Source organism: Solanum lycopersicum, chromosome 6 (genome assembly GCF_036512215.1).
Source record: "Solanum lycopersicum chromosome 6, SLM_r2.1".
Lineage (NCBI taxonomy): Eukaryota > Viridiplantae > Streptophyta > Magnoliopsida > Solanales > Solanaceae > Solanum > Solanum lycopersicum.
This window is the reverse complement of record NC_090805.1, coordinates 39,417,191-39,430,911: the sequence shown is the minus strand read 5'-3', so window position 1 is coordinate 39,430,911 and position 13,721 is coordinate 39,417,191. Positions and strand designations below refer to the sequence as shown.

Below are 13,721 nucleotides of genomic sequence, written 5' to 3'. Positions count from 1 at the left end.
CATCTCCATTTCACCTTTATCAATTTACATATATTTTCCCCCACAATAACCCATCATTTTTCGACAACAGTTTCTTCAAATAGAAGATAAACATGAACTCCCCAAGAGAGAAATTCGAAAAGAACGATCAAAGTTTCTTTTAGTTAAACATTTCTATGAGCGAAAAAGAAACATGATCCAACGAATAGAGATAACTCGTTGAAATTAGATTGAAACTTGCATATATAATGGTAAAATTGTCAAATCTAAACTAACTTATATTTATTTTAAATACGTTTAAAGAATGATCATAATAAAATGGAAACAAAAGTGGTAGACATAGTATCTTAAATCACAGGAAAGGAGAGTGTTATAGAGTGAAACCTAGAGGGAGGTCTCCGAAGTTATTCCTAAAATTAATTATTTTTATCGTTTTATCCTTAGGAGCAATTATATATTAATCAATAGAGTAAATATTTAACGAAAAAGAGATTATAAGAATGAGATTAAAATATTTTTTTGTTCTTCCTTTTTAATTTTTTTATTTTTATTTTTTCTTATAGTATTCTCTCCATTTTTTTACTTGTCCACTATGACTTGACACACCCATTTAAAAAATAATTATTGATATATGTATCTTATCAAACTATCCCCTAGTAAACGGTGTCCTGAAAAATAAAAATTTAAAAAATAATTAAGTATTTAATGCTCAGGGTAAATGAAAAAGAATATTTTTTTTAATATATTAAAAGTAACAAGTAAAAATAAAAATTTATTTTAAGAATAAGTAACAAGTACTTTTTTGTTCATTTTACTTTGCCATACTGTTTAAGAGCAATAACTAGGACGATATTTTTAATATACCCTTTAAAATAATAATAAATTTAATGTTTTACAAAATGACTATAATTAAAGATAAAATAAAACTTAGAAACTGTAAAATAATAAATAAATTGTCATATTCTAAGGGAAGCTTTCAAAAACAGCCAACATTAATAGAATTCCTTAGCTCCAATTTCTCGATTGAGCCAGAGAGGAGAGAGGATGAATATATGTTGTATTTATATTATTTTAAATATAATCAATATAAAATATGAATTTGATTTTTCGAATATAATCGATATAGAATATAAATCTTTCTTATTTATATTTGATTTGATATGATTGATACATCATACATTTGACAAAGTGAATAAATACATATTGTATTGCATGAATTCAAATACAGTTAATATAAAATACAAATACAATTTTTCGAACACAATTTATCTAAATACAACACTCTCAATTATAATAACTAAATACAATTTATACATAATATCTTTGAATAAAGTTCTTCTTATAGGCAAGGGGGGGGGGGGGTCAGGAGAGAAAGAGGGAGTTTTCTGCAATAATAAATAATATATATAGTGATTTTTTATAATATTTTTAAACTATAATTGTGTTTCATAAATATATTTGACATTTTTCTTGTTGGGTAATTTTTCCATTTTTTAATATGAAAAGAAAAGTAGATATTTATTTTTCTATTGATAAAGTACACAAGTAAAAATTGACGGATGAGTAGTTACAATTTGAGAATATTGCTCTTGTCTTGATTTGTCAACTTAATTAATTTATTTTATTTTATGGTAACAACTTAATTAATTTAATTGTATGCAAAATGGGAAACTTTGTAATCATGTGACCGTTTATATGGAGATTTGATTTGAATACTAATTGATTAATTAAATCTCTTTTTCTTTAAAAAAAAACAAGAGCCTAATGATGTTATGTTACCACTAATTCAATTACAAATTCTCCACCTGTTTTGCCATTAAATGATATTTGGAACTCTATTGACGTGGACGAACGTTTCTCACTAAATTACCTAATTTTTTATTGTCAAAATCATAACCAATCAAATGCTTTTACATGACTTTTGCTTTATACCAACAACCTCCCAACTTTGTCTTTTGGTAACCATATCACATATCATGTTTATTGGTCTACGTATTAACAAACATAATAAATATATATATAATTCTGATAAAAAATAATATAAATTAAAAAACTAAAATCACTATTTGCTAAAGAAAATGAAACTCTTTTGTTCACTAGTGATAATGAAAATAGTTTAAGTGATTTTGTAGATAACGATCCATGTTAAATGACTAGTTTTGATCATGGTTATAGTATTGAAAGGTTGGGGTACTTAGAGTTGTAGTCATTGGTGGTGATGATGTTAATTAATATGTGATAATTTTAATAATAAAATTGATTGATATTATTAATTAGCGATGTTGATTGTTATTAGTGGCTAAAAAATGTGTGGTGCATATTGGTTAATGATGTGTGTTGTATTTGGCCGCGATATAGATGTTGATGGTGAAAGTGGCAGATGTTAGAAATAGATCATAGTGATGGTACTAGCTGATATTAATAGCGATGGTAGTAGTAGTTGTGACAGTGACAATGCGTGTGTATATATATATATATAATATCATAATGATAGAGGAGATAAGTGTGATAACGAAAAACAATAGCAACTGATTAACAATGATGATAGTTATCAATAACAATTGTAAATATAAATGGTTGACGGTGGAGGCCGGTGGTCGGCAATAATAAGGGTGGTCAGAAATGCGGTGATAATTGATACAATTAACCGTGATAGTTGATAATTACAGAGAAAGTAATAATAAAAATTATTTTAAAAAATATCTTTTAACAATATTATTATTTATTTAACTTTTTAGTGATTAGGACTCGTTCGGATCAAATAAATATTCAAATTACTAATATAAATCTATACCTTTAATATTTTAAAGCCTAATCCATTCAAATAACATGCCTTAATAAGTTAGTTGTTTTAAAGGGATCATATTATTAAAATGTGTAGAATCTTATTTGTTTAGCAATATTCAACATCTAGACGCGTGGTTCCATTAGATTCATACAAGTGGACCGTCCTAAAGCTATAATTATTAATTCAAAGTTTCATTTGATTAATGCATATAATAATATTTACTTGCCAAGATATTTTCCTTACTTTAGGGTAGCTAGCCAAGATATTTTCAAGCAAATCCTTTTTTCACAAACTTCTAAATATTACTACCATACTATGTAAAGAATTTTCAAATCGAACAAAAAAAAAAACATGTGATGGGTAGGACAGTTAAAACAAATTTCTAGACTTCATTAACATTTGGTAAAAAATTCAATAATTTTTATTCATATTATATTTTCTTTTACATAATTAAATTAATTAAATTTCAAAATAAATATCAAAAATATAAAAAAGAAAAAAACCAGAATCAAGGCTTAAAAGAATAACATGAGAATTGTTTCACTCACAAAGATTTTTTTTTTTTATGATTTTTAATATGGTATCTGATACTTATATTGAAGTTCAAACAATTTCGATCAAGAAGGAAGAAGGATTAAAAATATCTAGAATATCATCCCACTTAATAGTAAAAGAATGTATAAAATATTCATTGAACCCTCACTATACTTCCTTTTTAGTTCTCATTACTCTCTTGCTAATATACCTCCAATATTGCAAACATATTAATTTGTCCTAATTCTTTCTCCCTCTTACCCATACTCCAAATTAATATTAACCCTATCTTTTCTCATATATCCACAAACTCCTTTATTACCTTTGCCAAGATCCTCTATCTTCTTAACTTTGACATTGACTCAAAAATATTGTTATACTCATCTTTGTTGAAGAATCAAAGCATGGATCATTTTGGTAATTTAATAAAAGAAGAGTTTGATGGATCATTTTTGACGCCTCAACCGAAGGAGTGTCTTCATGAGAATGGACCTCCACCATTTCTTACAAAAACATATGAACTTGTGGATGATCCAAGTAACAACGACGTCGTTTCTTGGAGTAGAGGTTACAATAGTTTCATAGTATGGGATCCCCAGAATTTGGCCATTAATTTTCTACCAAGGTATTTCAAGCATAACAATTTCTCAAGCTTTGTCAGGCAGCTCAATACTTATGTAAGCATTATTTTCATTTTCTACCTATATATATATATATATATATATATATTTATGAGGACAATTTACCTATCGATCATATTCCCTCTGTTCCATATTATATGACAATAATTGACTAGATATTTGATTTTGTATAACACATATCATGACATTCGTAAAATTGCCATATCAAAATTGATACATAGTTATATTCTATGTTTAATAGGTCAATTTTGACCTGATTAGTGCAATATTACATCGTCAGTGCACATAACATAAACTTTTTTATATTTTTTTTATCTAATACTTAATCAATGGGAACAAGAAAGATGAAGAATTATATTAAAGCTTTTGAGGATCAAATGATGAATATATAGTTTTTTTTAAGAACTTTTATTTCTTAAAGATTTGCATATATGTTCCTGAGGTTCAAAAGTCTAGCCAGAGTTTGTTAAATCTAAATCCCTAAGAAAGGGAGGTGTATATCTTCATTGACTTTTCACTACTTAAAAGAAAGAAAAAAAATTAAGAATTAGCGACGACAGAAATACCATATATATAGCTAAAAAACAAAATCCTTCTTAATTCTACTTAGTGACAAAATATTAAACAATTTTGGTAGTGATTTGTTTCAACAAAGACTACTACTCCACAATTATTGTTTATGTACACTAGCACTACTACCAGCAATTATAATTGTTGTTGAATATGTTCCTTTAGCCGCAGTTACTAGTGACAAATACATTTTACCACTCTTTGTAAATATTCCTAAAGCCTATAGTGCTTTTGGATATAACGACAATTAACTAATATCAGTAAAGGCTTAATTAAGCACTGTTTGTTAATGTACATATTTAATTTATTGCCGCTAAAAAGTATTTTTCCATGAGCTTGTGTCTTTCTTTTGTTATGGAGAAGAGGAATGTGTTTAAAAAAATGCAGGGATTTAGGAAAGTAAATCCAGACCATTGGGAATTTGCTAATGAAGGTTTTCTGAGAGGGAAAAAGCATCTCTTGAGAACAATAAGGAGAAGAAAACCAAGTAATTTCATCAAGTCTTCGTCATCAATTAATAATCAAGGTATGGATTCTACTTCATCATCATCATCATCATGTGTTGAGTTGGGAAGGTTTGGATCATTTGATGGAGAAATCGATGAATTAAGACGCGACAAGCAGGTTCTCATGATTGAACTTGTTAAACTTAAACAGCATCAAAAGGCTACTAAATCACAACTTCAAGCTATGGAGCAAAAGCTTCAAGGGACAGAAATCAAACAAGAGCAAATAATGAGTTTTTTGGCTAAAGCATTACATAATCCAAATTTTGTGGAGCAAATAATGCAACAAAATGATAAAAGGAAACAACTTGAAGAAGCAATGAAGAAGAAGAGGAGGAGGCCAATTGATTATTATGAAGCTGGTCCTAGTAATATAATTAAGTTAGAACCTCAAGATCATGATATTATTAATAATGAATTTGATGATGATTTACAAGTGGCTATGAACATGTCACATGGGAACACATTAATCAATTTAGAAGAAGAAAATAATGAAGGATTTTGGGAGGATATGCTGAATGAGAATAGTAATGTTGAAGATGAGATTATGGCTTTGCTTGGTGTTAATAATGAACAAGAAGATGAACAACTTCATGTGGATATTTTCTCTGATTAATTAATTACTTGAATAAATTATCAGCCAATTTCTCTGGCTCATCATGATTTAAATTTTATGGATTGTGTTACTTGTTGATTAATTGGAGTTCGTACATTTAATCAAGGTTCAATGTTCTCTATTTATATTTTATTTCATATATTATTGGATTGGAGTGATTTTAATGAATCGGTATAACATAGTGAGGATTTATATAATTGATCTGATCAACATAGCTACATTACTATTATTGTCGATCAAATAAATCAATGCCAACTTTACCTTAGTACAAAGTATATATATGAGTTAACATATCTTCCCCATGGAACATCTAACTTAATCAAATTCATTTGTTGTGCATTGTTCTATTTAGCGTTGATGCTGTTTAATTAAATCATATTTAGGTACTTAATTGGTATTAATTATTGCTTTCTTTTTTTTAATGAAATTTCCATCTTCGCTATCATCGCAGTGTCGCCCTGTTAGTGTCCACATCGAGCTCCATCAGTTCCTATATATGCCTTAATTGTCCCCACCAATGTTTCCTTTTATACAAGTATGGCCAAGCATTGGCCCAATTAATTGGTTCCTGCACTTCACACTTCACACTTCACCTCCCCTTGTGTAATACTAGCACTTATTTATAATGTCCAAAATATGATACCAATTAATAAGGTTTGTGGAACGATATGTACTTTTTAATCTTAATAAGAGGCGTCCTATTCGAGTTCTCTGACGTGTCCAGAGTTGCTTTTCTTAGGAAGCATTTTCTAATGGAGAACTTTTTGACGCAAATCCAAATTTTAATATGAATATCTAATACCAAATGAAAAAAAAAAACTAGAAAATTCTTTTTGCGTAATGCGTTAACTTCACAGGATTTTGTCTAGCTAGGTGATGATTTTAAGTAGAATTTTCATTGTGCCAATACCGTCTTTAAATTATTTATAGATAATAATAACTTATAAGAAAAAAAGTTAATTTCCGTTGCCGGGACTTGAACCCGGGTCTCTCGGGTGAGAGCCGAGTATCCTAACCAACTAGACTACAACGAAACTTGTATAGAATAATCAACAGTAGCTTCAACTCTTTTTGGAAGGCAATACTAAGGAGTGGGGGAGAATTTTCAGCTAAAATCTTGTTGGGTTGAATTCACTCTTGATAACTCTAGGAGAAATTAATTTAGACTTTACTACTACTTTCTCTATCCCAAATAAGTTTTCATGCTTCGCTAATTTAGTTAGTTTTCTGAGTTAAATTGAGTTAGACAAATTTTAATAGTTTAAAATTACGATTTAGATATTCAGAAATTATAATTTGTCGTCCTATCAATATGATAAAAAAAATATATATCTTTAATGTTAATCAAAGGACTTAATTTAAAAAGAAAAATATTTAAGTATTTTGAGATGAACAAAAGAAGACATCTACGTAAGAGGTTGTTAAATTAGGTCATCAGCTTAACTCACACCCTGAGGTCGTTTGGTTGGGAACTAGTTATGTAAAGGTTAATTATCACGTCCCATCACTATGCTATAAATGGTGGAATAACTTATCACAAACATGTCAACCAAACAAGATACCTAAATGATGAGGGTTACTTGTTAGTTATTCCTTAAGTCATGAAAAAAAGAATGCAACAAAATGATGAGTTCACTTTGAGTTGAATAACACAGAGAAATCTTGAAACAATCGACCCACCTCTTCACTGGCCTTGCTGCATTATTGCTTGTACCAGGAATACGAGATATGGCACAATTTTAAAAGAGGTGTGCAAAAATCTTAAAGACAGATATTATGCGAACCAAAGGTAATATTATGACGTTTGATATTACAAAAGAAGATAATGCTGCTGTTACCAACACTCAACAGAAACAAGAAGTTGTTGTTGATACAGAACGGAACATAATTCGTGAAGCCGAAACTAAATGCTATCTTGAAAAAACAGATGATGATCCTACTGTTTACTCTGAATGTGACAGAGGAGGTTTAGTTTATTATAGTTATGGAATTGGCTTCAATTGTGCAGTAGTTTTCGTTCATTTGTTTATATGGGAACGAATTGTCTTTCTCTTGAACCAACAGAAACCTTGTTTTTATTTCGTTTGCAGAGTTCTATGACTCAGTTAGTCCAGATATCAATGTTCAAATGAATGAACTTATGAGTGTTGGAAATGCTTTTTGACGAAAAAATGGAAATGAATTCACATATAAGAAATACTTCAAGTCATCTCAGGTCAACTAGAGGTGCCAAGTCGATCAGAAAATGCAGGGAAGAAACGCAATCATAAGAGAACTGAGCCCTCAAAACAGGCATTTAATGAATCGCAGATTAACGATGCAGCTCATTCAACCATAATGAGTATATGAGGATTATGCAATGAAGGTGGGGAATAACCAATATATGCCGAAGAAGTTTTTGAAATGTTGGCTGAAAGTCCTACAAAATTTACTTATTATGAACAAATGAAAGCCGGTATTGTTGGAACAGGAGTTGTGAAGTCGTGTAACACAGAACTGACCGATGCAGTTTAAATCAGGAAATGATGTGTTTCTTCTTTTTCGCTCAATTCTTCGTATAGAGATGGAACAATGCAAGGATCTGATGAGAGGCGCGTAGGGATTACAGCTCTAAACTTCTTGTCATTGAAGACTCTGATGTGCAAATTTTACGAAAAAAAGCAGAACATGAACAGAAAAATCACAAACAAGCATCGAACAACATGAACCAGAAATTAGCATACAAAGGTTCAGTGTTGAATCGAATTCAGAGTGCATAGAAAGTCTCCATAGGAGCACAGAGTTGAAAGATGAATACTTTTCTCATGATCAAACGATTCCTTGGTAATCATAATTCCAATAAAAATTGGTTCTTTCTTTTTCTTATAAATTTAAAGAAAGAGAGTACAATTTCATAAACTAATAATCAATTTCTTGTTTGTTACATTGATAAGTCAAACAAATGCTAAAAAATAGAAGAACAATAACATGGAAATTGATAAGAAAAGAATAAATTATGAATAGTAATTAATGATTTTGAGGTTCTAATTAATTAAATCCTATCAAACATTCATCATCATTTTAACAAATTCATCAAAGTTGACTTGACCATCACCATCCAAATCTGCTTCTTTAATCATCTGTTCAACTTCTTCATCTGTTAATTTCTCCCCAAGATTTATCATCACATGCCTTAGCTGCACATGATACAAAAATATTAAAATATTTTAATAATTTCTTCCTATTCCAGTTTTCTCACAATTGGTTCGTTAAAATATTTTCTTTAACAAAGAAAAATAAATAAATTCTATAAATTGCATTTCAAATTTATTGTCTTTTCGCCGCCCCTAATACTACTAACATTGTGAAACCTACCCACTATGGCAAACTTTCTCTAGATTACGTATAAATGTTTTTGGGACTTTGAAAATTAAAGAAGGTCAAAAAGAGCAAGTGCAATTGGTCAGTGTGAACTATGGAAAAATTCGTTGGACAAAAAGTTTGGTCTAGTGAGATACCCTAATTAAAACTTTGGATTTAAAACAGCTGTATAAATAAGATTATTTTATTTATACTATATAGTAGTAATGACAGATCAAACTCACATGTGAACCCTTTCCACAAAACCCTAGCAGTTGTTACGATGTCAAGAATTAATTTATATTTTTACCATCCAATGAGCATATTGTAACATTTTAAATTTAATTATAATGAAACTTTATGTTTTTGATTGGCCCTCGTCAACAATATGAGTACTGGCCGTACATGATTGACTTATAAACTGTACTAATTATTCAACATGCACATTTTTTAATTATATATTTTTTCTTTTAATGTAATTTTGCAAATTGACAAGATTAGTTAAATCTACATATGTTGTGATCCAAATGATAACAAATTTGTGATATTTCATTAACAAGTGATAAGAACAGAATTAGCACTATTCAGTTGAATAGAAGTAATAAAGTAAACACTCGAAGAAATCAAAAGAATTATAACGTACAAAAGAAATAATCAATAATGCATCCATGATCTAGTATCAATAGGTTCAAAATGATTATGATTTGATTATGTGTTTTTCGATTATGCTTCTACATTTGTATGCATATATGCTAAAAGTATTTGTATATAATCTAAACAAATACCTCGTTAGCAGATATGTAACCATTTTGATCTTTGTCAAACACCTTGAAAGCCTCTTTAAGTTCCTCCTCTGCATCAGTATCCTGTTTCATAAAGAAACAAAAGTTGCCATAATTTCTTATATTACTCATGTATTCTTTAAAATATTGTCATGTTACATTCTTTAAAATTACTCTACTTTTATAGGTTGTTGATTTTTTTACCTTCATTTTCTTGGCCATAAGGTTCAAGAATTCAGTGAATTCAATGGTTCCATTGCCATCAGAATCAACTTCAGTTATCATATCCTGCAGTTCTTCCTCTGTTGGATTTTGATCCAATGACCTTATTACTGTTGCTAATTCTTCTACCGTTATGCAACCTGCAGAGTCAAAATTTTAACTTTATGAGTTCAAAATATAAAAATATCGACTATAAGTGATTGTAACTGTATTCTAAATCTAATATATTCAAATAAACTTACTCTATTTAATTAAGTAAAAGTTACTAGATTCGTCCGTACCCTTTTAACATACTAATATATCATTCAAAAATAATTTGAAAAAAGACTAGTAATTACCATCTCCATCTCTGTCAAACAGACTGAAGGCTTCTTGCAATTCAACAATTTGATCATTGTTCAATACATCTCCCATGATTATGATTATTTTTGTATTTTGTACCTCCAAAGGACAGCTTGAAACAGAGAGGAAGAGTGTAGAATGAGAAAATAAAGAAAGTTGAGTATAGCTCAATCCTCCTGGCTGGGCTATATGTAGAGAATTTTTTATTTATTTTTTAATGTGACATAAGGGGTTTACTAATAAATGTGATATCCTAATGAAAAGAAAATTAAAAAAAAAAAAAGAGAGTCAAAACGTGAGAAAAAGTCTATTATAAGTACAAATATATAAAATGGTAGGTACTAATTAGAAAGGGTCCATATACTTATATTATAAGATATGTATTAGTAGAGCACTTAGCAGAGTCAAAAATGTAGAGTTAGTGGTGGGATTAGGTGGTGTTGTAAGTCATGACTTTGCCACCCTCGCACCATGACCTGACCATATAATATTTCCACATTTTCCATGCTACTTTCTTGAATATTCCTCCCCCACCCCCACCCCACCCCACCCCTCCATGGGTGTCTCGTTACGATATAATTAGTGGCAGAGTTATACTTGTTCAAAAAATTTCGATTGATATTTCTTCGCTAAAACATTATACAAATCGGATTGTAACAAAAATAATGAATATATATGCACATTAAAAAAGTGGTGTTAAGGTGTTTGTTTAATTTAGTTAATTGTAGTTAGATGCAATATTATTATAAGATTTAGCGATATTTATAAAAGAGTGTTAAAATAATTATTTCTAGTAATTACCTCTAAAAAGCATAAATAGCGACAATTAGCTTAGTGTTATTAATTAATTGCTGATAAATGTCATTTTTTATTAAGTAAAACATGTATTTGAATATACATTAATATGTTGAGTCTCTTTAGCTTTATTGTGCATTTATAATTTTTACTCGATGAAAATTTTAGCTCTATCGCTAATAAAAATGTTAAGAGTAAAAGAAAAAACAAATTTTCTTTTTCTTGGGAGAAAGATAATAAAGAAAAGGAAAAATAGTAATAGTGATAGTGCCAAGTAAATAAACAGCTGGATTGTTAGATGAGGAGGGGACAGAGAGCATTGAAAGAGAAGACTGAAGAGAGGGTATGGGGAGGTGTGTACAGTGAACTCAAATAAATTTATTCTATGTCAAGCAGATAAATGCTGCCTTTGGTTGCACCAAGTTGTTCAATTTTAGTCACTTGTGATTGGCTTAAATTAAATATAATACTACTCCCTCTTGAATCAAATTTTTACTTAGCTTGTCTATTTTTTTGAAATGTTAAATTTATTTCAAATATAGATGTAATCAATACTTTTTATGTTTGTTTACTTCCTTCCTATTGACCCAATAATTTAACGTTTGTATCTATTTATTTATTTTCAAACTCATATATTCATGATAGATTTTAACTTGTTTTCCTTCTAGTTTTTAAAAGTTAAAGGTAAAATTTTATTGATTTGAAAATTTTTTAGTTTTTTTTTTCTGAAACAATTTGTTTCCGACATTATAGAAAAGTCAACGGGAAAAAATATTAGATCGAAAATTTTTTGGTAGTAATTTGGAATTTTTTAACCTTGTCAGATTTGAACGAAATCGGAGTCAGTGTGGTGTAGAAAAATCTGGTAATAAATATGAAGTCTAATTATGAATTTTGACAATATGCATAGATAGGTAAGACGTTAAGAAAATCGTACGATTTTACAGAATCAAATTCGAGCGAGCCCGAAATTGATCTTATTATGAAACATATATTTTCTAAGAATCATAGGTTGAAGGTGTGTTGTGAAATGAGGGTTTCGAACTCAAATTCCGAGGTTCTGTCTCCATGCAAGCCACTAGGGTGGGGTCGTTGTGGCTGGACGGGATCCTTCGTAGCAGGGCAAACGCGACTTGAGTCGGGAATAAACCCCAAAATATCATTATTCTATAAGTTTTGACTTTGAGAGCTAAGACACGAACCCAGGTGTTTTCTTGAAGGTTTTCGATGATTTTTTATGCTAAAGACCAAGAACAAGTGGAAACAATTCGGAAAGGGAAGAATCACGTTTCTTAAGCGATTCAAGCTTTGTTCGAGGTAGATATTGGTTGTGATTTCATGTGTGTGATATATGTTTGTTCGTGCTTCATTATATTGCATGTATGTGTGTGAATGTTGCATTATTGATCACACTAATAGTAAATGAGTATGAACAAATAATTATGTGTCATGCATCACTCTTAATTGTATGAGTGTGAGAATGTACATTGTGATTGTGGTATGTTGAATGGAGTGAGTGTCACATTCCGACAAACTAAATGAGAGAAGATGTCACGTACCGACAAAAATATTGAAACATGTATCACAATCCGACACACTAACTTGAAAAGGGTGTCACGATCCGGTAAACTAACTGTTTGAGTATGGGTTCTTTAAGAGGACTAATGACTTGTTATACATATGCGTATTATTGAAAATGTGAAATTGAACATTGATCTTGAATTGATATCAATATTGTATATGTTCGGTATATGCATGTTATGGTATTGTAAAGACTTACTTGTGTTGCACTTAATGGGATAGCCACGTGATATTACAAATACACTGTAGTTGTGTACTGATACTGCACTTGCTCTTTCTTTGATGAGTGCAAGACATCTTCAGGTGGCTATTGACAAACCTCATTTAGAAGATCAGTGATCGTCATTGAATTCAAGGGTGAACCAATTCTTTCACGCTGCAATGAGTTCTCTTTTTGGTTTAGTCCATTTGCTTCAGACTTAGACTAGTTCTTTTGATGATTCTCTTGTTAGTTGGGTTGTACCCACTTTCTTAGACATGTTGGTTAGAGTTTTGGTACATTGACTTTCAGGTTCTAAGGAATATTTTCGCATTGATTTTAGTTCTTTTATTTTATTACACTTTCAGAGTTTATGGGAACTCATTAATATTGATTTAGTTATTTAAATATGCTTTCGTAGCTTTAAATTGCTTAGTTTGGTTGTAGTAATGGTTCTCCCACTAGAGAGCTAGTGTGAGTGTCACTCACGATAGTGTGAGTCGTGACACTTTCATGGCTAGTGATTCTCCAAATGAGAAGAATGTTTATTTTTGTTGCTCAGAAAACGGCAAGAAATTACCACTGTAATTCTCGATATTATCAGTCCTTCAAGTTATGAAATTCAAAAATGCAACAACTTTGACAAACAAAAGAGAAAGATAGTATGCAATTTGTGGCAACTGGAAAGAGGGTTTATGCAATAATTGTGATAAACCTTAACGAGGAAGAAGCTGAGAAAATGATTTTCTTTTATCGAATTCAAATTGTTGATGTATCTAATACATTCTTGAGTTAAGATTATATATATCTATTTTTTTATTAGTGTA

General features: G+C 29.9%; 2 protein-coding genes and 1 non-coding gene across 3 annotated transcripts; 1 reads left to right on the top strand and 2 right to left on the bottom strand.

Moving 5' to 3' along the window:
• The first annotated feature begins 2,968 nt into the window (after window positions 1-2,968).
• On the top strand, window positions 2,969-5,739 carry LOC101257776 (heat stress transcription factor A-6b). Its single transcript, XM_004240991.5, has 2 exons — window positions 2,969-3,978; window positions 4,900-5,739. Exons 1-2 carry the CDS (start codon window positions 3,706-3,708, stop codon window positions 5,632-5,634), a joined length of 1,008 nt encoding a protein of 335 aa, XP_004241039.1. The 5' UTR covers window positions 2,969-3,705; the 3' UTR covers window positions 5,635-5,739.
• Window positions 5,740-6,595: 856 nt separating this feature from the next.
• Window positions 6,596-6,668, bottom strand: TRNAE-CUC (transfer RNA glutamic acid (anticodon CUC)). Its single transcript has one exon. It is a non-coding gene; the product is annotated as a tRNA-Glu (tRNA).
• Window positions 6,669-8,467: 1,799 nt separating this feature from the next.
• LOC101257476 (calmodulin-like protein 8) lies at window positions 8,468-10,655 on the bottom strand. The gene is made up of 4 exons (XM_004240990.5): window positions 10,316-10,655; window positions 9,960-10,117; window positions 9,759-9,839; window positions 8,468-8,810 (listed from the first exon to the last, which is right to left on the bottom strand). Exons 1-4 carry the CDS (start codon window positions 10,389-10,391, stop codon window positions 8,676-8,678), a joined length of 450 nt encoding a protein of 149 aa, XP_004241038.1. The 5' UTR covers window positions 10,392-10,655; the 3' UTR covers window positions 8,468-8,675.
• Between the last annotated feature and the right edge of the window lie 3,066 nt (window positions 10,656-13,721).